The sequence below is a fragment of the Procambarus clarkii genome, chromosome 87 (assembly GCF_040958095.1).
Source record: "Procambarus clarkii isolate CNS0578487 chromosome 87, FALCON_Pclarkii_2.0, whole genome shotgun sequence".
In the NCBI taxonomy this organism is placed as follows: domain Eukaryota; kingdom Metazoa; phylum Arthropoda; class Malacostraca; order Decapoda; family Cambaridae; genus Procambarus; species Procambarus clarkii.
Window position 1 is genome coordinate 9,771,221 of NC_091236.1, and position 22,577 is coordinate 9,793,797.

The 22,577-nt window shown below is 44.5% G+C and overlaps 1 protein-coding gene across 1 annotated transcript; it reads left to right on the forward strand.

The window, feature by feature from the left end:
• The first annotated feature begins 2,617 nt into the window (after positions 1 to 2,617).
• On the forward strand, positions 2,618 to 21,364 carry LOC123746973 (phospholipid hydroperoxide glutathione peroxidase). The gene is made up of 6 exons (XM_069317403.1): positions 2,618 to 2,736; positions 4,277 to 4,341; positions 15,068 to 15,141; positions 15,884 to 16,028; positions 18,225 to 18,455; positions 20,897 to 21,364. Exons 2-6 carry the CDS (start codon positions 4,339 to 4,341, stop codon positions 20,930 to 20,932), a joined length of 489 nt encoding a protein of 162 aa, XP_069173504.1. The 5' UTR covers positions 2,618 to 2,736; positions 4,277 to 4,338; the 3' UTR covers positions 20,933 to 21,364.
• Positions 21,365 to 22,577: the final 1,213 nt, after the last annotated feature.

A 22,577-nucleotide genomic window follows, 5' to 3' on the forward strand; every position in this document is an offset into this window, starting at 1 on the left:
GAACAATAAGGATATTAGATATCAGATTTTTGCCAGGGTTCAAGAACTATTGTTGCACTGCCTGCACTTCTGCACTTCTTAACTTAGATGTTCGAAGTGATGACTGCATGAAAACACTGTGACTGCTAGAGGAGGGATTTTAACCAATTTGTCTGGTAAAATCATATGCCATCAAGGGAGATGAGTTGCCTTACTTGCCTGGCATGTGTACTATAAATTTGTCTAGTCCTTCATTACTTCACTAAAATGCATATTGTTACAATACAGTATTGTATTTATATTTAATATTTACACATGAAATGTTTTAGGCTAATCCTCTCACATCTAAAACCAGTAGACAATGGTAGGTTTTAAATAACACTAATACATGTGCAGATGATGGGTCACAATATGGCTGAAGAGTTGACACCCAACCCACAATTCTGAAAATGAAGAATAGACGACATTTTGTTCCATCCTGGACTATTATCAAGTCCTGTAATTACACAACTTGCCAGTGATCCGGGAAAGACTGAAATGTCGCCAGTTCTTCATACTCGGATTTGTGGGTTGGGTGTCAACACTGATAGATAATTTGGTACTGTAATAGCTTGACATTTCTGCATATAGGGTATTGGTCACATCCTAGCACTGTAAACAGTGTTGACTGTCTTTGAAGCAAATAGTTAAAGGTATTTATTCGGTAGTATATGAAGGGGTAGATTAGTAATATTGATAGTTCTTGAGTTGGTGCTTGTTAAAGTTCACCTGTTATTGTGAGTGTAGAGTAGTTCACACCGATACGTATATTTACAGCAGTTAGAAAAGGTTCCAAGGAAAAGAGATAATACACATGTGGGTGTATTATCACAATACACAATTATTATTGTGTAATCAGTTATAATTATAATTGATAATACACAATTATTTTAAACAAAATAATTTGTAATTCTTAAGCTCATTTGCAAGAATACTCTCATTATGTTTAGCAGCATATAAGCTTTCATTCCTTAGTCCAAAAATCACTAAAGTATCTACCTCCTGAATATTTATTTGGCTATTGGAATGCAGGATTTTAATCTTAATAATTGTACAGTATTATATTTTAATTTGTTGTCAAACCAGATGTTTATGCTCTACAATGCTGGATTATGGTAATGAAAATGAGTACATTACTGTATATTACTTTGGATATTATACAGTATATTGATTTGAATTGTAAAATAGTTTTTTGAGAAAATAGCAAGGTTCAGAACTGATGTATTGTTTACTGTATCATGTAGTCTTGAGTTCACATGTAATGTATTTTACAAAATTAATTTTAAGATAGGTTTTGTACTATTTCTTCAGTTTTCTGATTACTTTAGCAAAGTGTATGATGATGTGACATTATATACACTAGATGCTTCAAAGTAGGAATTTATTATAATGGTATTTATCAGTGTAGCCAATTTGTTGACTGAGGAATTAAATTACTGTAATAGTGAATGTTATGAAACAGTTCTGAGATAGAGTAGTAAGTAAATATATAATTATCAAAAGAAGACACCAAGCCAGGAAGACTTGTGTAGCAAGATATAGTAGTAGTAATTCTTCTGCTTAATTATTGGTATGTCAAGTGAATTTCTTACAACTCGTACAGTAGTATAGGGTCTTAATTTTATCCGTCCATTTTTGGTGACCTGCATAAATAAGTGTATGTTGTCACTTTTTAACAGTTAATGTTTTCCGTCCATTGTCGGGGAATCACATTTTGTACCTGGCATGTGTGCTATAAAGCAATTTCTAGTAATACACAGTTATGTTTATATTCTCAGTGAATTATTTTTATATAAAGGAAATTGTCACACACACTATGATTAAAGATATTTGTAGTATTTATGGTGTTAATCACTTCTTCCTAATGCAGAATAGGCAGCCAGGCCTTAGTTTGTGTTGTGATGATGTTTGGTGTAAAATCCACATAAAGCAAGACTCCATAAATCAGCTGTAAAAGTATACAGTACTCCAAGTTAAATATAGTTACATTTCAGAGACCTCGAAAAGTCCCACTTTTTTCTACACTATAGTAAAACATCTACTTGAATGCTAATGCTTAAAAATTCCTTTACAAATATAATAAATAAATGAAGTCTAGAATGAGTGGGAGGTGCAATGATGCAAGAATATAATCCAAAAGTTTGTAAAACATCAATGTGGCATAGAAGAAACTTAAACTTGATGGCATGGTAGACCTTGATCCACACTATCCCTACATAACAAAAATTCACCCACCCACTTTGACATTTAGTTCAAAAGTCATTACCAAGCCACATTCTCAACACTAAACAAATTGGGGGCTGGCTGTATAAAAGTAAAGGTACTGTAATCCAATCTTCATATGCAACTGTACTACAGTATATTAACCACAATACAGTATATAATCCATGCAGAATCCATTTATAACTGAAATTTGTAAGCCTCGCATTTTTTTACATAATTTTATATTATGTGCATAATCTTTTGCCTAGCCCCAAATTTAGTTATGTAATATGAAGCCATATAAGTACATTATTAGCACATTCTAGCACATACACTTTTATAAGAATAATAAGTTTATTGCATTACCTACCTTGTGGCTACCTTGTGTAACTTCCAGGGATCAACGACCTCGCGGCCCGGTCTCTGACCAAGCCTCCCGTTTGGTCATCTGGTCAACCAAGCTGTTGGACGTGGCTACTCGCAGCCTGACGTATGAATCACAGCCTGGGTGATCAGGTATCCTTTGGAGGGGTTTGTCGCGTTCTCTGAACACCGTGAGAGGTTGGCCAGTTATGCTCCTTACGTGTAGCAAGTGTTGAAAAGTACAGTACTGTATGGTGAATTTGGCATTTGGTGAATATTAAAACAGAAAAGCATTTGGGGAATATTAAACAGTACCTTAAGACCACATAAATTTATCTTATCTGCTGTCATTAGGACAATCTCTAGTTTAACAATTATGAAATGCTTAGAATATATTTAAACATTTTGGAAATTTGCTAAAACTACAGTAATACAAAAATTAGGTTACCATCTCGTAATGTTCTTAACAAAATTAATGCTGACATTAATTCACTAATAAACTTCTACACTGTACAGAAATTTGGGTAAAACATCTTGTGCTGGACATTTAGGCTCATTTACATATAAAATGACAAGACGGTAATTAGGCTTCTTGCTATGACAATGCTCTGCGCATGTGTAGAACTGCCTATTGTACTGTGGGGATTTCTAATGTAAGAGTTCCAGACTGTTTTTTTCAACTTTAAACACTGCTGTTTGTCTCTTGCAGTACTGCATTATACACTTCACAAGGGTCTCTCTCTCTCCCAGGGCAGCCCCACTGCTCCTCCATGAAGCCTGTGAATGGGAAATGTTCTCCTCAGAATCCATGGACTTAAGTATTTGTTATAAAAAAAAAAAGAGATATTGACTGAATTGATTGGAGGGAAGAAGAAGACAGGGGGGGGGGGGGGAGGAAGGGAGACAGAGAGCCAGGCACTGCTGTGTGCTCCATCTAATGCTGTACAGTATATTGAAAAACACGGTTAGAATATACCAACATTTAATGTAAAAATTAATTTTAACGCTCAAAATGCATTGGAAATTTTTGGCATAGATTCTGCACGTGTGACTGTCATCTCCACTAGGCTAGGAAGTTCCCATAGGTAGTGGGGTATGGTGACGAGAAAATCATTAGGAGCTATGAGGAGGATTCAGACCTGGGCAATTGGTGCTCCCAAGCACAAGTGTTGGAGGGAGAACTCCTGGGCCACAGCCAGAGTGCATGTTGGGGGGGGGGGGGAATATGGGTAAAACCCTCGCTGGGCTACAGTGGAAACCTCAGGACCTCAAGAAGATTCAATTGAGTCCCAGGTTGCACTGCTTTCTACCTACCATGTCATGGTGTAGTTGCCTAGGGTGTATGCTTGGGAGTACCAAGTGTGTAAGTTAGTCCTCCTCATGGCTCCTTCTGATTTTCTCATTGAGGCATCACATTAATGTGATTTCATTATGTATCAGTGATATTCTGTTTACAATTATCTGGAACATGCTAGCACTATACACTAAGTAGCAGGGTTTTATAAGCTTAAAAATATATCGTTTATGTGCAAATTCCTGTAATAGATGGCGTATGATTTGGTGCATAGTATAGAAGTGTGCCTCCTGCACTGCTTGAAGAGTTTGTGTAGTCAGTCACCAACAAAATACTTTCATTGTTCATGATTGACAGTTATAGATTATTAAATATTAACATATTTATATGTCTTTGCAGCTCAGAGTTTCCTGGCAGTTAGTGGAAGTGCTTTTGTGGCAGCTTATACAAGACCATTAGTCATGGTGAGTAAGAATCTCCTTTAGTACTATTTCTATTAAAAGTTTGTCTTTTGGACTACGTGTTCTTACGCTAAGTATATAACCAGCGTTGAATGTAATGAAACGCCATTTTCTGGGTGAGTCCCGGAGGCTCCCCGGAGCTATCCCAGGCTGATATGCTAATGTCAGACTTTGGCATCAGTCATGTGTATGGAGTTCTTAGGCCTACCGGGGACCACGGCCAGAACCGGGCCCCCTCAGAGAGGCAAGGGGAGCAATGGCCTATAGAAGCCCCCGTGTAGTTGGAAGCATTCTATGTCTGCCATCGACCGGAACAGGCACCCAGAAAGGTAAGCGCCCCAAAACAAACCCCTATTCTGGTTAAAATTGCTACCTAATACCGAACTAGTGAATAGAACTCCCCAACCGAAAACAAGCAAATTAGTGTGACGTCACACACTGCCGCGCCGCTGTCTGCGCAGCTCCCCCCTCCCCGGGAGGGGGAAGGGGGAGCCCCAGACCCCCCGCGCCGGCTACCCACACCTCAGTTCTTGAGGCTGGATGTCAAAAACGCGAAAAACCGCCGACCGGAGGGAGGGAGGGATGCCGGGGAGCCTCCGGGACTCACCCAGAAAATGGCGTTTCATTACATTCAACGCTGGTTTTCTGGGGGGAGCCCCATCGGCTCCCCGGAGCTAACTACCCACAGACAGAAAAAGAGGGACTTACCCGGGAGGCGGTCGTCGCTCACCCCTCAACTCGAAGCCGAGACAACTGGCTGCAACCGCCGACCCAAAGCAACACAGGCCCGACGAGGGCCAGGGACATTCACAAGGTAACGAGCAGCCAGGACCCTGTTCGACCGCCAAAATCCCCGCGCCCGAATATCAGACCAAGACATATTCCCAAAGACGGCAGCAAGAGCCGCGAACTTACGAACGTCATGGGCACGGGGATAGACCGCAGGCTGGCTAGACCTAATAACCCTGCGGACGACCTGAGAGACCCGAACCCGCGAACAGGGAAGAAGGGAAACCGGATCAACCCACAGCGCGTCCCCGGACACAGAAGCTGTGGCGCGCAAATAACGGCGAAGCGCCGCAACCGGACACAAAACATGATGCACCCCCGGCCTGACCAACCAAGCATCAACCACCCATGGACCCCTCCGGAACGCAGCAGTCTCATTCTTCGCCAGAAAAGAAGGAGACGGCTGGAAACGAACAAAACTATCACCACGACCAAAAGAGCAGAAACCCCTGCGCCGGAGGAGAGCATGAAGCTCCCCTACCCGACCCCCAGAGGCCAAAGCCAACAAGAAAAGTGCCTTGGAAAAACAATCCTGGACCGAAGGGGCCACAACGAAACGAGGAGATGAAAGGAAAGAGAGCACTCTGTCCAAAGACCAGGACGGCTCAGGCGACGCATGAGCAGGCCGGAGGTGAAACAATGCACGAGACAGCTTGCGAAACGGCGCAGACGTAACATCGATACCGAAAGCAAGCTGAAGCGGCTCCGCCAGCGCCGCACGATACGAAGCGACAGTGTTAGGCATAAGATGACGGTCCTGAAACAACCACGAGAGGAAGGACAAGACCACCCGAACAGACAAGGAGCTAACACGACGAAGACGCAAAAAGAAACGGAAGGACCGCCAGGAAACTTCATACTGCCGCCGAGAAGAAGCCCTCAGGTGGGACACCAACAAGGAGGCCACCTGAGCACCATAGAGATGATGATAGACTCGAGTCAAAAAAACCATACGCGAAGACTCGAGGAGAAGATCGAACCAGCTACGTGACGTACCGGCCCGATCTGCTGAAAGAGGCGGAGCCGCGGGAAAACCCTCGGGTTCGGACACCGAGCAACCAGCGCCTGAAACCAAGGCTGGGCCGGCCACCAAGGGGCCAGAAGGACAACTCTCCCCCGGTAAGTCTCTAAGCGAGTCAGGACCTGGAGCAACAGCCGAACTGGGGGAAAGAGGTACAGGAACCCCCACCTCGACCAGTCGAGCCGAAAGGCATCGACCCCGACGGCCTCGCAATCGGGGAAGGGCGCCGCATAAACGGGAAGACGCCGCGACCACGCCGACGCGAAGAGGTCCACCTCGGGGCGCCCGAACGTCTGGCAAAGCCAACGGAAGGACTCGTCGTCGACCGTCCACTCCGTGGAGAGGGGAACGAAGCGAGACAGGGCGTCGGCCAAGACGTTGGACACGCCCCGTACGTGAACCGCCAGGAGAGCCAAACCCCGAGAACTCAGCAGACGAGTCACCCGAAGCGACCAACCCCAAAGAGACAAGGACCGCATCGAACCCCCGCGGTTCAGGCAATGAACCACCGGAGAGCAGTCCGAATGGAGCCGAATCGTCGATCCGCGGGCCACCCGAATCCTCCCCAGAGCAAACCACACTGCCGCGAACTCCCGCACCGTACTGTGAGCTCGACGGAAGGACGGATCCCAACGCCCCTGGCCGGCCTGGTGAGCACTGGTCACAAAACCCCAGCCGAGAGACGACGCATCCGTGTACACATCGAGCGAGGGCTCGGGTAGGCGCCAAGGCACTGAACCCCGAAAAACCCGAAGAGGAAGCCGGTGACGCAGCAACCGACGCAAGTCCCCCGGGGGTCGAACTCTGCGATCGCGAGAGAGGCGGAAGAGGGAACCCCGAAGGAACCAGAACAGCCGTCGAAGCCAAACCCGACCCGGCGGGTAGACCACCATCGCGAAGTTCAGGCTCCCGCACAGCCCCTCGAGCAACCGCCGGGTGACCCGAGGGCCCTCCAGAAACAGACGAAGGCGGGACCGCAGCCGCAGGAGAGACTCCGGAGGGAGAGACAAGGAGGCGGTCCGAGAGTCCCACACGAGACCCAGCCAAGTCCGAACCTGAGAGGGAACCAGATGGGACTTCCTCCAGTTCACCAAGAACCCGAACCCGGCGAGCTGGGAAAGAACCAAATCCCTGGCTAGCAAGCAAGCTGACTGGCTGGGAGCCCAAACCAGCCAGTCGTCGAGGTAGGCCAACACCCGAACACCTAGGAGACGCAAACGAGCCACCACAACCCGTGTAAGGCGTGTGAACACGCGAGGTGCCAGGTTCAACCCGAACGGGAGACAACGAAAGCGGTAACTCAGACGCCCCACTACAAAACCGAGCCAGTCCCTGAACCGCGGATGAATCGGGACATGCCAATAAGCGTCCCGGAGGTCCAGGGACACCATCCAAGCACCCGGCTCCAAGAGGAGCCGAACCTGAGACAGCGTAGTCATCCGAAAGGAGGGGCAATGAACCCAGGGGTTCAGACGGGACAAGTCCAGAATGAACCGCAGGTCCGCGCAGTCCCGTTTCGGAACCGGAAACAGACGGGAAACCCATCTGAGGGACGACGTCGTTTCGACGACGCCCAAGCGTACCCACTCCAAGACGACTCGACAGAGCGCAGGGGAAGAAGCCTGCCCCGCCAGCCCCGACCCCCCAAAGGGGGGAGGGGCCACCCAACGCCACCGCAGGCCGCGAGACACGACCCGAAAGGCCCACGAATCGTGGGACCAGGCGCGGGCGAACAGCGCAAGCCGCCCCCCCATCGCCCCGTCAAAGGGGCAAACCGCGAAAGGGCCGGCGACCCTTACGAGACCCAGAACCCCGCACAGCGCGAACACCGCGCCGACCAGACGAGGGAGGGTCCGCAGGAGGAGCCAACCCCAAACCTGACACCAGAGGCCTACCACGACGAGAGGAACCCCGAGCCCTGGCACGACCTTTCCGGGAAGACCCACCCCGGGACCCCCGGAAAACCAACAAGTCCGACATCGGACGACAAGCCGCCGACGCAGCCTGAATAAACTGCGCCACGGCCGACTCCCCAAACAGGAGAGGACAAAAAGGTGAAGAACGCCTAAGAGCCAGAGCCCAAGCAGATTCCACGGAGGAACCCAGCACCGCCTGCCGACACGCGAGACGGGAAGCATAGAACAGGGAAACCGCATCCCGCAAAATCGGCGTGAACAGCTTCAACAAGGCAGCCGACGAACGCGCAGCCGAGGACAAGGTGCCGGACCCCGGGACGGACCCAAGCGTCCCCACATCCTCCACGAGCCAATCCGAAGACAGCTCCAGGAGGGAAAAGAACCGCAAGGCCGAACACAAAAGGCCCCGAGCGCGCAAGTCCTCCGCCACGAGCGCCGCCGAAAGGGAGGGAACCTGCACATGGAGCTGAATAACGCCCACATCGCGGGGAAGGGCAGGGGCAAACAAGCACTCATTCAGGTACTCAAGGTCACCCCCCAGGAAAACCTGAAGCACCGTGGAAGCTTCCCGCCACTCCAGCGTGCGGGAACGACAGAAGGAATGCCAGGAATCCAGACCAAACAAGGGGCAGTCTGCTAGCCAGGATGACTCCGGAACCTCGTAACGGAGCCAGAAAGGGAACGAAGTCCCAAACCTGAACGTGGACGGATCCATTTCTGAGGCATAATCCGGGTCACGCAGGAGGTAAGCTGCAAAGGCCGCTCGCACCACACCAGGTTGGATGCGATAAGCCGAAAACCTCCGGAAGGACGGAACCGACGTACCCGGGGGAACACGGAACCGTACCCGGGGAGGGGCCGACACCAAATCCAACTCGTACGCAGAGGGGGGGAAAGAAAACCCCACTCCTTGTAACAATAAGCCCCGCTCAGTGGGAAGAAAAACCCAGGCGGGGTCCAGCGGGGCCCAAGGCCCCCAAGTCAGCCCCTCCCCAGCCTCGAGGTCCGTCACCACAGGACCCGAGGCCGAGTCCTCTCCCCAAGCCCCGACCCCACAAGACAAGGACGGAGCAGCCGGAAAAGCTGGAGGAAGGGGGGCCCACTGGTCAGACCCTGAAGCTTCGGCCGGGAGACAAGACTCGAATGCCTCTGCCGCCCCCCCGGAAGGGGCAACCCCCGAAGCTGCCCGAGTCTCGAGATCAAGTAACCCCTGCTCCGACCCCGAAACCCTCAGACGCTTCGGGGCCGGAAGCAGGGGCGGGGGACCAGAACGAACAGAAGGGGAAGGACGAGGAGGTGCGGACTGAACCAGGATCGAAGCGACCCCCACCCCCAAGTCCGGGTCTCGAAAAGCAAAGCGGGGCAGCCCCGGGGCATCCGGGGAAGCAACCAACCGAGCGCGTTGCAACAGACGAAACCTAGACTGCAACGCACGTGCCGCCTGTACCCGAATAGAATCATCAGAGGATTGGGTAAATTGAGTCACAAGCAAGCAGCAACACTCACAGGACTCAGGGTCGAAAGTATCACCGACCCAACAGGCAGCGTGGCAGAGGCAAAAACAATGAGGGTCACCCTGAGACAAGGGGACCGAGCAACCCTCAAACTCGCACACAGCGAGTGGGGACTCCGGGGTCACATCCATCGGACCCACGCGCCCCCTAGGGGATTCCCAGGGTCCTGAGCGTTTACTTTAAGAGGACTCGCGCTCAGGTAGTCCCAGGCAGGGTTATCTTGAGGTTATCTTGAGATGATTTCGGGGCTTTAGTGTCCCCGCGGCCCGGTCCTCGACCAGGCCTCCACCCCCAGGAAGCAGCCCGTGACAGCTGACTAACACCCAGGTACCTATTTTACTGCTAGGTAACAGGGGCATTGGGTGAAAGAAACTCTGCCCATTGTTTCTCGCCGGCGCCTGGGATCGAACCCAGGACCACAGGATCACAAGTCCCGCGTGCTGTCCGCTCGGCCGACCGGCTCCTGCAGGGTGCTGCAAACCGGCGCCCAAAACTACCAAGCAAACTTCTAAAGCTGAACCCCAGGGACGTGTACACTCACGGGGACCTAGCAGGGGGCGCCACCGAGGAGAACAGTGGAAGGGCAAAAACAAACTGAATAAAATGACAGAACCCCCCACCAGGCAAAAACAAAAAGAAAAACAAAACCCCGCAAGAGGACAGCGAACCCCAAGGAACAGAGCCGGCCGCGATGTCGGGAATTACAAGCAGAGCAGCACCCTGCGCCCCTACCAGTGCAAACTGCCTCTTACCTGCCGGTAACAAGGGAGAACAGAACACCCAAGAGCCCAACAGGCGGCCGAAAAACCGAAAGGTAAAACGGACCAGCAGAGGCAGACCCCGAGGAGCCTGTGGAAGGTGGCCCCAAGCCCCAAGGGCAGTACTTACAGGGCACCTAGGGAAGGCAGCCCTAGGCGCATGCAGCCCGAGTACTGAAGATAACTCCTGGCTCTCGCACCCACAAAACTAACACCACACTCAAAGCACAGTGCAGTAGCGACACCGGAGCCAGAGCACACGACCATCGCCTATAGCATCAGCCTCAAGAACTGAGGTGTGGGTAGCCGGCGCGGGGGGTCTGGGGCTCCCCCTTCCCCCTCCCGGGGAGGGGGGAGCTGCGCAGACAGCGGCGCGGCAGTGTGTGACGTCACACTAATTTGCTTGTTTTCGGTTGGGGAGTTCTATTCACTAGTTCGGTATTAGGTAGCAATTTTAACCAGAATAGGGGTTTGTTTTGGGGCGCTTACCTTTCTGGGTGCCTGTTCCGGTCGATGGCAGACATAGAATGCTTCCAACTACACGGGGGCTTCTATAGGCCATTGCTCCCCTTGCCTCTCTGAGGGGGCCCGGTTCTGGCCGTGGTCCCCGGTAGGCCTAAGAACTCCATACACATGACTGATGCCAAAGTCTGACATTAGCATATCAGCCTGGGATAGCTCCGGGGAGCCGATGGGGCTCCCCCCAGAAATTGGTATGTATTCATCTTTATCCTGTTACCGTTCAGGAATTATTGGAGGGTCATGTGCAGTATCTGAAGTTAAATTTTTGTGTAATTTAAATCTTGAATAATAGTGTAATTTGGATATTTATTGTAATGTTTATGGATTATATTAAACTATTTTAGCACTATCACGTGCCTGGCGCACAGCTTCCCCCTCTCCCTCACAACTCAAGGTAGGCAGAGCGTTGAGCGTGAACTCGCCACCACATAAATATGATTATACCGTTCTCTCTTTCAGCTTTGTGACCTTAATTTTCATGCTACGTCGTTCAATTTGGTATCAAATTGTTCGCAATAGAATGTTTTAGGGGAATATTTGCATATAAGAACATGTTTTATTTTTATTTATTTATTTATTTATATACAAGGGTTATATACATTGGGTTAGAGAGAATACATAGCATAGTATTTACAATCTTGTAAAGCCTCTAGTACGCGCAGCGTTTCGGGCAGAATGTCTCACTTTTCTATACCTTAGACCCGTCATGCACCTCCAGGTAGTCCGTGCATTGCCCGTGATCTCACCAAAATCATCAGTAGTTACAAAGCAATGCGTGACTAGAGTATTTGGAAGACTGAATCCCTTGAGCATAGCTCTAATCCTGTATTGTAATTACACTTTAGTAATTATACACATATGCATCCTCTTCTTTCTCACCCTTCACATACTCACTCATCAGTATGGTTTCAACACTTGTTTTCTAATATTTAATTATCCTATTTCATTGTAGGACTTCATATAATTTTTCAATTGTATACTATGCACATTTACATTGGTTTAAAGTACTGTATTAAATGTCTATTGTAAAGCTTGTTCGCATTTTCCGAGTTTTTTATTGCTTCTAAAGACTTGCTAATTTTCAGGCATCCCAGAAGCGTCCTGACGCATGCACATCTGGGTTCTTTGCACATAGGTGCCAGATTTAAAGACTGTACTGTACAGTACTTTAAAGTGTCCCTAGACATAATAATGCCATTCCAAGATTCAATAAGAACAATTAAAAATAGTTAAACATGAGATTAAAAAAAACTTATTAGAAAGAAAGCTAGATAGAAATGAATTAAGAATGTAAAAATCTATGTAAAACTACTTTATTAATCCTCGGAATGTGCATAGGATAAATTGGGCATTATCTCTATACATATAAATTTCTTTTCTTGTATTGTTAAAACCTTGCCCTGAGCCCAAGAAAATTTCCCAAAAATCAGAAGTAATTTACTTTGGGGTGTAATGAAGAGACATGTTATTGATGGGATCATCACATCTTGCTGATGATGCACGCTGCCTGGCTGGGTTATGTCTGGCATGTGAGGAATAATATACAGTACTTATTTCATCTTGCAATCAATATATTATTTTGTTTTTCATATACTTAAGGTTTTCCATTTTTTCTTAGTGCAGTGGTACATTGAATTGTCAACATTGGTAATTTTTCTACCAATGTGTGTGGTAGAAAAATTATCATAGAATGTGTGGAACATAGATACACTGTGATATGCATCACTTATATGTTATAACCTTAGAACAGTAAAAAAATTATTTGCCACTATCACATTACACATACACAATACAGTACAGTATTTCACTAATTACATTGTTTATGCTGTGCTATGAAACTCGGAGGTTTTGAAGGGGGTGATAATCTCGCAAGCAGTTGTCCCCACACACCTCAACCTCCCGCTTCCTTCCGTCCCTCACACTGCACCAAGTTGTAACTTAACTTCCGTTGCTTTTCCATCCTGTTGTGTTCTTGCTGACAAATCACTCGCGTTGGGCCTTGGCACGACCTCCAACAGGTGGTAGAGACTTAAAGCAGTGTTGCATCATGAAGTCTTTGAGACACAGTTTGTTCAGTACAGTATGTATCATTGTGGGTCTGAGGATGGTCTGCCTGCTACCTGTGACATTTCACCGACCTTTACAAGCATTTGCCACACAGTGGCAAGACTAAAGATACACATAGATGTTTTCTTCCTGTTTTTACAATAAACTTGATGTAAATGTTCAGCATGGTTGTCAACAAGATGGAACAATTTCCTTGCACCCTAAACACTCTAGTGCAAACACTCCACTGCATCAGTCATCTGGTCACATTTGTAAACCAAACGAATATCAGTTGTAATCCATTACACAATTTGGTTTAAAGATTGATTAATTGGTTACACAGATTACCTTGCCACTGTCTTACCATTTCACAAGTGTTAATGATTTTAACCATATGCACCTTGCACCTATGTTTCTGCTGCAATGCCAGCATTTTGTCATCCCATTTTTTAGTATGGCATTCCCTAAGTGAAATTGTATGGTCTAACACTGGCATTTAGTGCCTATGCACTTTCACTATGTACATTGTACAGTATATAAAATGTGGCCTTTGTTTAACAGTGGAGCTATCAGTAGTTTCACCACACTGTAAAAATCACGAGGATCGTTCTTGAGAATGTCTTAAGACCATTCCTGTCAAAGTATGAATAATTTCAGTCCAAAGCTGTGGCCTTTGGAGGTGGGGATATAATGCTTAAAAACAACATTCATCTTGGACAGCAAGATGTTTGTTGGTGAGGATGACTATGACTTCAATATATGGGTTGAAGTCATGACTTGCGCTTGATTAAAGTGAAGGAGAGTTATGGAAATCATCAGCCTCACTCATCGCGGCGTATTTGGGTCCAGCAGCAAGACAAGTCGAGATGGCAGGAGATAGGTTAGGATGCAGTGGATGGCCAGCAGTGTTCTGTTTCACTGCATCCTAGCTGTGCTCCACATTGCTTTGCTGGGTCCGCCTTTTTGCCCATTGAACCATTCTGGTAGTTTCCTCTGCATAGACTTGGGTCCAGTCTTTGAATGCGTAGGTAGACAACCCATAATTCACCGAAGAATCTCAAACCTTCGGCTACCCTCACCTGGTTTTGCCTGCCAGTCGAAGCGGTTTACTGGGGTATGGCCACTGTTGCATACAAACCACTACTAGGAGCCACAGGTGAGAGTTGAGTGCAGGTGGGGACCAAAACAGGTGAAGCCACCCAAAAGCGAGACTGTTTCCTGTCAGAGGTACTACCCTCACTGACACCCTATACACCCCAGAAAGGGTATAACAAAAGGGATATTAGCAAGCCATGTGTTGCCAGTTAGCTTATAACTTGGGGCCAGAACTCACCACTGACACCACCTTCCTCCCCTGACCCAACTATCACACTCTGCCATCCCTGACCACTTCCACCACTGATATCACCTGACCTCTTGACAATAAACCCTAGCTACTGACACCACTTGCCCTCTGACAACAACTCTCACCAATGACCCCTGACACCATTTTATCATCCGTTTACCACTTCTTCCTAGAAACAATGGGATAGCATAATAAAACACTGTTTACACTTTGTTGAATCATAGTTGATGACAGCCACCTCCCACACTCGATCTCAGTGACCGCTTGGACGAAAAATCCCCACTTAATCGTACATTTGTATGCTTCATGGAATATTTAATACCGAATACCATTTGTTCAAATCTTCCGGAATTCGATAGAGCAAGGATGCACTGTACTGTGTATGACCACAAAATAGAACAATGGATAAATTCAGATTCAGAAAAGACTTGGTAAAATATTGGTTTCCAAATAGGGTAGTTCATTTATGGAACAAATTACCAGGTACTGTACTGTAATGTAATTGGTTTAGAATTGGTGGATAGTTTCAAGCAAAGGTTAGAGATGTGTGTGTGAGTTTGGTTGGGTGTAAATAGAAGCTGCCTCTCACGGATCATCAGGTCTTCTGCAATTTCCTTTATTTTTAGGTTCTCGTGTTTCGTTTCCTTTCTTATTTGCTGCAACTCTTTGAAAAGCGTGCTTGCCCACGTGTTTCCGTAAAGAAAAATTGCGGATCAGAATCCAAACCACTTAAAAATTGTAACATTTTATATATAATAAATCTAGTAGTCACAGATGTAGGCAAAGTTTTAATGCTTTTTTCTTTTTTCTTTTTTTAGGCAGCTGGTGCATCTTTTTATGACTTTAATGCACTAGACATTGATGGCAAAGATGTGTCCATGGAAAAATACAGGTAAGTTTTCTCCGTGTAAAGATACTTTGTTCATAATCAATATCTTTTGCCAATATTATAATTAACAAGACAAATGTCAGCAGGATCTGATGGTATGAACATGATGTATGTGATGTGTGTGTTGAATTACATACATCTTGTGATAACATGAAGACCTATGGTTTCATCTGTTCTAGAGAAAGCATGTAGCCCATGCTACATGCTTCCTGCCTCCTGCCTGGCTGGGGCAGGAAGGAGGAAGAGAGTGGTATGCAGGCAAAATGTGAGAAAGAGTGTACCCCAGAGAAGTCATCACTGCCTGATGTTATAATGGAAGGGGACTCCCCTTCCAAACACTAACACCTCTCCTCACCTTTAAATGAATGTTAAAAGTTCGTGAACATATATTTATCGCTGTCGTGCATAATCTATTATAAATGCACTTTAATTTGTACACCTGTTGTCTAAAGAATTTATTTGCAAACATTTTGACACCAAACTCAAAATGATTGTAAACATTGTATGTATCACTGATGAATGGGGCCCCAGGGAGCTAGAAACATTTACTGACAGAAATGTGTGGAGAGACTGATTAGTGTTAATTAGCTTACCCATCCATCTTACTTGGGTATGTTACTTTACAACATACTGATCCCATAATTGTGTTTTGAAGGTTGTATTAATGTTTAAGAGTGGCATGTAGGGAAACTGAGAGCCTAGTGGTGATACAGTACAAGGTCAGTACTCTTGTGTCTCCTTCCAGGGGCCATGTTTGCATTGTGGTGAACGTGGCCAGTAAATGAGGTAAAACAGCCGTGAACTACACCGAGCTGGTGCAGCTTCACGAGAAATATGAGTCTAGTGGTCTGTGTATCCTTGCCTTTCCCTGCAATCAGTTTGGAGGCCAGGTGAGACTTGTTACATTTTTGTCAGGTTTATTTTGTCTTGATTATAAAACTGTTTTGGTCCATTTTGTGTATTTTTCTATGCAACATGTATACAGAAGTTTAAATTTAATTTCTAAATATTTATTATTTATGGCAGTGTTAAATATAGTATAATTCATATAGCCAAGTAGCCATAGACAGCATTCCCCTACCCAGATTCCTGGAATTCTATATTCAAGAATTGCAGAAAAAAAACTTATCACAGGCCCTAAACATCTTTGGAGGCAGAGCCCAGATACTGGCATTACAACCTGTCCTCTTACAAATTATGTCTGAATTTGGCAGTTTGCCTGTATGGCCAAAAATGGACATAATTTGAAAATGAAAAATAATTTAAAATAAATTTTGGATTTTTTTTCCAAAACAGCAAATTACGGGTCTTCTGGTAGGTTAGGAGGGCAAGAAGATTTCCTAAGGTTTCAAAGTGTCATGAAAACTGTTAACTGAAAGTTTCCTCTCCTAACCTAACCGAGTAAGCCGGAGGACTCAAACAGAACACGGGACAGTACATCACTTTCATGAGCTGATTTCATTTCATATTACTGCACTGTACAGTACATCCATTTTTGGCCATAGCGCGCACACGAGCGAAATGTGACGTTATTTTAAGAGGATGGGTTGGGTATTATCCCTAATTTACTTAAAACAGCAGAGAATGTGCCACCCCACAGTGGAGGTAATAAAACAGATGCAAAACATTATAGACAAATAGCTCTAGCATTACAACTCACAACAACTTTTTGAAAGAGGACTAAGATGTAAGATTATAAAACACACAGAATCAGTGTTATATAACCCTGGGCAACATGGGTTCAGAACAGGGTGCTCCTGCCTCTCACAATTACTAGACCACACAGTGTTAGATTCCACGGAAGATGAGCAAATGTCTATGTAATATAAATAAATTTTGCCTAAGTTTTTGACAAAGGTAACAATGGTGTAATTGCACAAAATGTGCACAAAAGAAATTACTGGCAAAGTAAGGAGACGGACGTTTAATTTCCTAACGAACAAAAACAGAGGGTAATAGTCAACAATGTAAAATTGGATCACCCACTGTGAAAAGCTCGGTTCCCCAAGGTACTGTGTTTGCTCTGATACTTTCTCATCCTCATATCAGACAAAGACAAGTTGAAGTTGTAGTAGATTCTGCTGTCAAAATGAGGCTTTCACTTCTACTGGTCTATAGGCTTTTTTTCCATGTTCTGTTTAAGTCAAGTTGTGGTTGAGATTACTCTGTAGTGGGAGAAAAAGGGGAAGTTGTAGAATTAATAAATGTAAAATATTTTTTTTAGAGGGGCCTCCCTCATTGACTTCATAGCTTAATGCACTTGGTCTGCCAAGCCTTGGAATTGCGCTAGGCATTGGTAACCCCACTCCAACCTATTGGGAGCCAGGATCAGAATCTGGCTCCGAGGCAAGAGAAACTTGAGGATTAGAGATCAACTCAAAAACAAGATAAAACACCAGGAAGTATAAGTGCATCAAAACAAGCAACTGCTTGAAGGAAAATAGTATTCCTGTGTAAAACAAGGCAAGCAATCATTGCTGTAAAGTAAACACCTGTGATGCACTGAATTGTTCCTAGATGGCAGCCCAGACCACCTAAGAAAAGTGTGTATGGAAGTGGTCAACCCAGGTAACTTGGGCAGGCATATAGTGAAGATTGGGGTTTTGCCCCACAGCAGCAGTTGTCTTGTTTTCTTCACTGTTGTTAGTTGCTTACAAACAGTGCATGTTTAGCATGTTCATTCATTCTGGTAACTCATTTGCCATTGATCTTCAATCTCCAAGCTTGCCCTTGTCCCAGAGCCAGATTCTTCTTCAGGCTTGCAATAGGTTGGAGTGGGTCTCGGAGGGTCCCACAAGGTCTGAGAGGCCTGGTGCATTTCACAAAGACTTGGCAGTCCCAGTGCTATAGCTATGGGAAGCTACTGAATGGCAACCACCAGAAATTGGCCTTTCATAGTATTCAACACTATTTTTTCATGTGTAATAGACATTTTGAGAAAGGTGTTAAGAAATGTTTGCTGACATTAGTTTACTGTTGCTAGGATCTAACCATAAAATGGTTGTCATACCCTTACTTTAAAAAGTATATTTTAACTAATACACTAGGTGGTTAATTTATTTTATTTTATTTTTTTCCAAATTTAGGAACCAGGTACAGAAGAGGAAATTAAAAAGTTTGCTCAAGGTTACGGAGTAAAGTTTGACATGTTTTCCAAAGTTAAAGTGAATGGGAATGATGCTCACCCTCTCTGGAATTTCCTAAAGTCAAAGCAAGGAGGAACTCTTGGCAATTTTATCAAATGGAACTTCACTAAATTTTTGATTGACAAAGAAGGAAATCCAGTGTCACGCTATTCTCCACAGACCAACCCAATTGTAAGTTATTATTAAACTGTTTTCATGTGCTCTCTCTCTCTGTCCCTTTTTTTTTTAACTGCATGTTTCACAGCTTATTTAACTTTTGGGCTGCACCTCTGTTTATACAAGTGTTTATCACAGGGGGGAAAATAATTAGTTTTCTGTGGGGAGCCCTCCCACCCCCTTCCCCAAAAGGGAGGGGGGTGGGTGAGCCCACTCAGGCGAGCTGGCGGCCCACCACCCCAGTTTTTTATTGATGTGCCTGGTGTCCATAGGTCACCTCTGGCCTCACTTTCCTGTCTGGATTTTGCCTTTGTGGCTGTGCCAGCTGTGTTAGCCAGGTGTTCCCAGTACACTGGGCTGCATGTGCCTAGGGCTGGCTTCGCTAAGTATTATCTAGGGTTGTGTTCTAGGGTTATCTTCCATGAGACTTTCGGGTCTCACTCCCATTTGAGGGCTTCGTCACTTGCCGTTGTTTTCGCCCTTTGGGTATGTCAGGGGTCTTGGGCTTACCGTCTTTCCCTGGGTAGGGAATGGATTTTTGCCAGGTGGGGCACACTGCATACACGCGGTGGCCGACAATTCTCTCTGTTGGCCAATTTGTTTGTGCATTGCTTCGGGGGCTTTTTTGTTTTGTTTTTTAGCATGTTCGCATGTGTTTGGCAGAGGTGATTTGCCTAGCTTCCCATTAGGTCTCCTTAGGTTGTGTTGGTGGTCATCCTCTGTTGCCCCAAGGTTTCACAGTGACTGCTGGTTGTCAGTTTGCCGGCTTACAGACAGGGTTTACCAGATTAGCTAGCCCCAGTGCCTAAGCTTTCTGTAGGGCTAACGTATCCTACGGGCCCTGGAAAACCTCATTGGGCTCGGGGGTACCTTGGATGCGTTTGTTGAGCCCCCTCTCTCCTTATGCGATGCTGAAGGTTATTCATTGTCCCTGCCTCGTGGTGATGATCACCCGTCCTGCCTCTGTCATGCTGTCTGTTGGGTCAGTGACACCTACAACCCTGAGTTTTGCAGGACTTGTTTCCCGCTTGTCATTCAGTTTACCAATTCCCTGTCTTGAGGATGTTAGGGGTCAGGCAGTGGCTGTGTTGCATGCTTGATTCTCTGTTGCAACGAGCCAGGTTGGTTGCCCGGTTGAAAGCCCCGGAGCTGCCCCACTTGGGTTTTAAGGGACCAGGATTTAGGGGCATTGATTACTTATTCCATGGTTCTGTCCTTGCCATTGCTTCCTTCATTTTTTTGCAGTAATATTATTCAGTAGTGTGTAGTGTGAATTATTTATATAATGAAATGTGTGAATCATCCCTATACAGTACTCAAAAGTATGATGTGCATATTAGTGATTCAATTTTTTTCATAAAACAATAAACAAATAGTTTTACTGTTATTACACTATATTCACAGGTTATATATAAGTATCTGCACGTTTTGTTCACCATAACGAACCACTAAGTTGGTATGGTAAGTCAAAACAGCAACCAGTGGCCGCCATGCACCAGCCAGCCAATGCCACCTCCTTCCCTCACTCGCCAACATTTCCCCTTCCCACTATACTGTTTTTGCTTTTATTCCCTATATACAGACATTATGTATAAGTATCTACATGTTTTGTTCATAACTGTACTACTTAGCTGGTACGAGGAGTTCAGACAATAACAGAGGTCGCCACAGTGTCAGCTGATCCTCCCCTCCCTCCCCTCACTCGTTCAAGACCAGACACACTTAACATCCCTTCCCCAACTATACTGTTTGTTGTGTTATTACACTATATACACACATTATATATACATTACAGTGTGTAATATATATATATATATATATATATATATATATATATATATATATATATATATATATATATATATATATATATATATATATATATATATTTATATATATATATACATATATATATATATATATATATATATATATATATATTTATATATTTATATACTTATTTATGTTTGTATGTTGTCCCTAGTTGCTAGAAGATACATTGGGATTGTGAGGATACATAGCATAGTAATTACATTCTTGTAAAGCCACTAGTACGCGCAGCGTTTCGGGCAGGTCCTTAATCTAAAAAACTTATAAGTAGGTAAATACTTGCAAAATTTATAAAATGATAAGTTACATAGCATGAAAAAAATAAAAGATGAGAGAAAAATTGTAGGTATATTAAAGCACATAGTTAGCTCAGAATGATTGCAATGACAGCTTGAATGGTAGTTTAACAAAACTTAACAGGCACAATATAGCATATTGTTTGGAAAGCACACAGTACATGTAGTCTATAATGGTTGCCTATATGAATGTGTGTGTGTAATCTGGAGACCTCCAGTATGTATAATATACATTTATCATTCATTCATTTATAATAATTTGCAAATGGTAATATTAACAAATGAGCCCAATATTATCTTAATGTTGTCTATTGTCTTTTACTTACACAGCCGGCAATTGAAAAGTATCTTCAGAATTATCTGTAAGCCTCCAGTATGGTTCATGGTGTGCAGAAGTACAAGAGTTCGTGCAGGGATACTGTTAGTCTTCTAGATTCTTTTGGTTTATAAGATAAGGCAAAGATAAGAAGAGATCTTATGAAGGTTTACAGGTAAACTTGCATAATAGGCTTGTAGACTGGATGTTATTACTCTTAAAATCTTTATCTTATTTTGCAGCTGATGACACTAAACATATTGTATGCTTGCGAACAACAATGTCTTTTTTTTTTGTTTAAGTGGAATTGTAATGGAGATCCTAACCTTTTGCAGTGTGAGTATTGATTTTTGTAAATTATCTAGTCGTTTGACATCAGGTATTTGTTTGATAGGATGCATTTATTTTGTTTATATTATACATTGAAGTCCTGGAACACAACTTCAGTTAACATTATAAATCTTCAATAAATTATCCAAGAACTGGTTTTAATTTACCATTACTTAATGGATTTTCTTTTAGGAATACAGTACTCTATGGATTCATTATTAACAAATGGTTACAAAATCAGTGACTTACGAGGGCTTTCTGGTATCCAACAGGTTGATTTATATAATAACTGGACAGTCCAGTTGTGCTCGGTTACCCCTGTCAGTGCAGCTTGGAACATATTGTGGTCATCCAAGCCAAATTGATTGGACATTTACTTATTCTTATGACCACGAAAAATTATAATTTTATGTAGAAAACACATCACAATACTATACAGGTTCACTTAATACAGTACAGGTACTGTAAACTAAATGCAATCAGAATGTTGTATTAGTAATACAGTACTGGTATTAAATACATATGGCTACTCTCTTAGGCTCCAGGTGCTTCTCCATATAGGAATTTGAAATAATGTGCTTACTTATCGGTGCCTATCAATGTTTTGAAAACTATGGTAACATTGAGAGAGATGGTTTTAGGGTCAAGGGTTACAAGAGGGCAGAAAACTAAAAAGGCTTCAAATCCAGCTCTCTTGACAGCCCTTTAGAAAGAATGGTACAGTATTGTAATTGCTTCAAACCATTTCTCTTCATTTTTAAAACTAAAATTTGTAAAAAAGCCAGTGTTTGGAGTACTGACGTTCGCTCTTATCTGCTTGAACTTTATAAATCTTTTGGAGTTCAGTGATCAGTCTATTTACAAGTAAAAAGTCCCAGGTTTGATTTCTGTAGCAGGACACACATTTGATTACATTTCCTTTTACAATGTACAAACTTTCAATTTCAGTGTTATTTGAATGAACGTTCAAAATACTGTACAATTTGGAGGATGCTGATCCTGACAACTTCTTCAAAAGGTTAAATGTAATGCAAACAAGGAACAACTGTTGCAATCTCAACAAGCCACACTGTAGAACTGAAAACAGGAGATGCCTTTTCATCCACAGGGTTATAACCCCATAGAACTGCCTACCTGCCAAAACTCTGAACTTTAAAATCCAGCTTGAATCATGACAAATGGGGAACTCCTTAGACAAGCCACCAGCTTCCTGTTCTCGTCGGGGCCACTAGAGAGAGTGACCCTCGGGTAAATTCGAGTAAAAACCCATGGAATCGCCTAGCAGCCAAAACCCTAAATGCCAAAATGTTGATAAATTTTAAAATTCGGTATAAAATCATGATGATAAAGGGGAGAGCCATCGAC